Genomic DNA, 3,760 nt, shown 5'->3' on the forward strand with positions numbered 1-3,760 from the left:
GTAGTTTTCTCACAACAGCTGCTTTTTTCAGGTGTTTTTTTTTTTTTTTTTTTTTTTATTTCTCCCTGCCTAGTGATTGGATGCACTGCCCATTTAATTCTTAAGTCTGTTTCCACTATTGCGGCTACAAAGTCGTGCTACTTCTAGCGTGACTTTGTAGTGTGACTTGTTTGCGGCTACTTCTGGGGACTTCAGTGCGACTTGTCCCTTGTTATAGAAGGAAGTTGCACTGAAGTCGGCCCAAAAGTAGTGCGAAAACTATTTTTGAAGTCGCTGCGACTCAAGTCGCAGCAGTTGGAACGGGCCAAATTGAAATGAATGGCTTTTGACTTGCTGTGCGACTTGACTCAAGTCGCACAACAAGTCGCAATAGTGGAAACGGAGCCTTATAGTAGTTGTGTCTGAGATGTAACCACACCATGATTTTGGGTGTTTTTGCCCTTGATCTAAACACCGCACCATGCACACTTCAAGCCCAGCGTAAAACATGTGCACTTGCATGCAAAAAACACACTGGCTATGGGGATTGTGGCATGACTATCTATTTCTTTCAGGGCCACCTCTTGGCAAAATGTATGTCAAGGACACGCCATTGCCCATGTTGTGTGTTCCATTAATTATTGCGCAAATGGTTTACTGTAACGCACCTTTTATTGTCATGCTAAAGGGATTTAAGGAATACAATGTAACTGTGCAGTGCTATGAGCTGAAAGAGTAAGTACTACAGATATTGAGGGGGGGGGGGGCAGTGGTGGGATTCAAAAATTTTAGTAACTAGTTCTGACTTTCCCAGCGTGCCCCCCCTTTCAATGCAGAGTGCCTACAGCATTGCCCCCAATGATTGCAGAGTGCCTACAGCATTGCCCCCAATGATTGCAGAGTGCCTACAGCATTGCCCCCAATGATTGCAGAGTGCCCACAGCATTGCCCCCAATGATTGCAGAGTGCCAGTGATCCCCATGCACTTACCTCATGGGACGGCTTCTCTTCAGTCCCCGGCTCCCCACGTCTCCGAGTCCTCAGTCCTCCCGCCTCCTCGTCCAATGGCACGGGGTTTGCCTTTCGGCCAATCAGGAAGCGGGAGGACCCGCTCCCTGATTGGCCAGGAGGAGGATCCGTGTGACAATAGCGAATTTTCATTCGCTATTGTCACAGAATGGGTGTGTCGGGGCGCACTGCTCTGCTCCCCGGCCACCACGTCTGCAGCTGCGCGGTACATTCAATTGTACTGCGCGTCCTTAGACGCACAGAGGGATCAGCCGGTTCTGCGAACTTGCAGAAAGTTAGTAACTGGTTCTGTGGAATCGGTGCGAACCGGCTGAATCCCACCACTGGGGGGGGGGGACTGGGCTCCTAAACCATTTCGTAGCATAATCACAATTTTTTTTTCTTGAAGGGGGGAGAATTCAGGTTTTTCATTTACTTCCTCTCTGGCTCTCATTCAAGTCCATGACCCTTTAAAACTGCAAATGAAGTTGGTGCTGGAAGATTTCCTCTGCCCAGTGCTGTGATGGGTCTGAGCAAGGAACCTATAGCTATATAATGCTCAGCAGGTGTCACTGCCTGCGGTCTCACTCTGAGGAAATGGGGGGGGGGGGGGTATGGGGTATCACTACTTGGGCCACCAACCTAACCTACAGTAATGGCCTGGGGACTATATGCCAAAACACCCTTCCACTCCAGTCCTCCCCTGTAACTAGAGTTGTAGTCAGAACTTTTTTCTTTAATTTCTGTTAAGATGGAGCCTCTGTTAATTCTATATAGGTTAATGGGTGCATCTCTTGTTTCATAATTCCATGTGTTTTCTTCCAGCTTCTCGGCTATGATTGTCCCTAAGAGCAAAAGTAAAGCAGATTTTTGTGGCGTGGACAAGTATTACTATATCGTCAGGCCAGACCTGAATTGTTACATGAGATCAACAAACTTTAATCATGGAGAAGATCTGGAGATCTTCAGCTTGCACCCATCCTGCAGGAATGGAGATCATTACTTGGCCTATGAGGATGACCACTTCTACATCATCAAGTCGGACCATTACCGTCGGGTTACAAACCTGAACAAAGATGAAAGTGCAGTTGTTTATTCCCTACACCCCAACTGTCAAGGGGGCAGTCACTATTGTTCAGCTTTTGGGTACTTCTATATCATTTTTCAGGACCGAGGGGTCTATCGCCGGACAAAGAACATGAACAAAGATGAAGAGGCTGAAGAATTCACGCTACACCCGGAATGCAGAAATGGGCTTTACTATTTTGGTGTAAAAGATTACTACTATTTTGTGAATCCAGAGGACCAGTTTGGAGGAATTAAGTACACAAAATGTACCAACCTAAACAAAAATGAGGGCGTTGAAACCTTCTCGTTCCATCCCAGCATCTATGGCTTTCTGCCCGGAGGTCTGGCTATTGCCAAGGGCTCCTCTTTTGGTGAGTGGGTGTGCATCAAGACCATTGACAATGACTCCCAGACCCCCATTGAATGGAAGAATCGGGTCACCAAGAAGGTTGGATATGAGAAGGAGAAGATGTCCAGTATAGAGCACAACTGGAAAGTGTCAGCAACTGTCTCGACTGAGACAGGAGGATTGAGTGCTTTAATTGCAAAGGCCCAGTTTTCACTTTCAACTGAATATGGTGGATCCAGTACAAACACAGAGAGGGAGAATTGGAATGAGGCCACTGAAGTTGAAGAGACAATAACACTCACTGTGCAGCCACAACAAAAAGTCTACATCTATGTCTACCAGATGGGCTTGGGAAAAGAGCCTGTGCTTCATTGCCGGGATATGAGAATTCTTGACAACCCTACCCCACCTACTGATAACCCCCTGCCAAGTGCATGAAATTTAGTTCTGGATTTCCAATGTTGAGGCTTCATTCACTTCTATTAGCGCTGTAACGTTAAAGTGAACCTGTACTCTCTCTCTGTCTCTCTCTGAGCAATGTAAGGCTCTCACAGAAGACTCTGGGCAGGCTGTAGTGGACTTCCCTGTGATCAATGCTCTGCAGCCATATGAAGAGGGTTGGTTTTTGTACAATCCTGACTAACCAGAACTTCCCACAGCTACATGTACTGGTACCCCTAGTAGGAGATCAGGGGTAGCAAGTGCAATCTACTTCCAAGTCCTGTCTGAAGAAATCCTGCTACTCTGCCCCTTATGAGCAATGCCATGGTTCACTTTAAAATGACAACATTGGCAGTATGAGTGGTGACATCTGTACCCTAATTTTGATTAATAAATATGCTTTAAAATGCATTTCATGTGTCCTACTTTAATTTAAAGAGTTCCACAACACCGCTGCATTTAAACTGTAAAGTTTTTTTTAATGTGGTTATAGTCAAGAGGGGGTTGACCTTTTATTAGCACAAATTTAGAAAACAAAAAGGTGTGAAATTTAGCACAGTTAACCACTTACTGACCGCCCGCCGCAGTTTTATGCCAGTCCTTTGACGCTAAATACTGGGGTTATGGAAGCAGCTAGCAGCCGTAACCCTGGTGCTTTTTAAAACGGCGGGCGATCGGCTTTCAGGTAAGGGTGGTCCCAGCAGCGGATTCACTGTGAGATCAGGGTGCAGCGGAAGAGGAGACCCCCCCCCCCCCCCCCGGCCGTTTTCCCCTCTTACCGTATCCTCTGAGACAGGAAGTCGAGTGAGGGCAAGATGGGTCTCACTCGACTCTATCCTCTTGGAGGCCTGGAGCGATGTCAGACAGGCTTAAAGGGCCTTTTTACAATAAAAGAAAATAATAAATAGGAAAAAA

At 46.5% G+C, this 3,760-nt stretch overlaps 1 protein-coding gene across 1 annotated transcript; it reads left to right on the forward strand.

The window, feature by feature from the left end:
- Window positions 1-628: 628 nt before the first annotated feature.
- Window positions 629-2,842, forward strand: LOC309557735 (uncharacterized protein; the record flags this gene model as incomplete). Its single annotated transcript, XM_082260506.1, has 2 exons — window positions 629-714; window positions 1,813-2,842. 2 exons carry the CDS (start codon window positions 629-631, stop codon window positions 2,840-2,842), a joined length of 1,116 nt encoding a protein of 371 aa, XP_082116632.1.
- Between the last annotated feature and the right edge of the window lie 918 nt (window positions 2,843-3,760).

Source organism: Pelophylax lessonae (genome assembly GCF_965119305.1).
Source record: "Pelophylax lessonae genome assembly, chromosome: 6".
NCBI classification, from domain to species: Eukaryota; Metazoa; Chordata; class Amphibia; order Anura; family Ranidae; genus Pelophylax; species Pelophylax lessonae.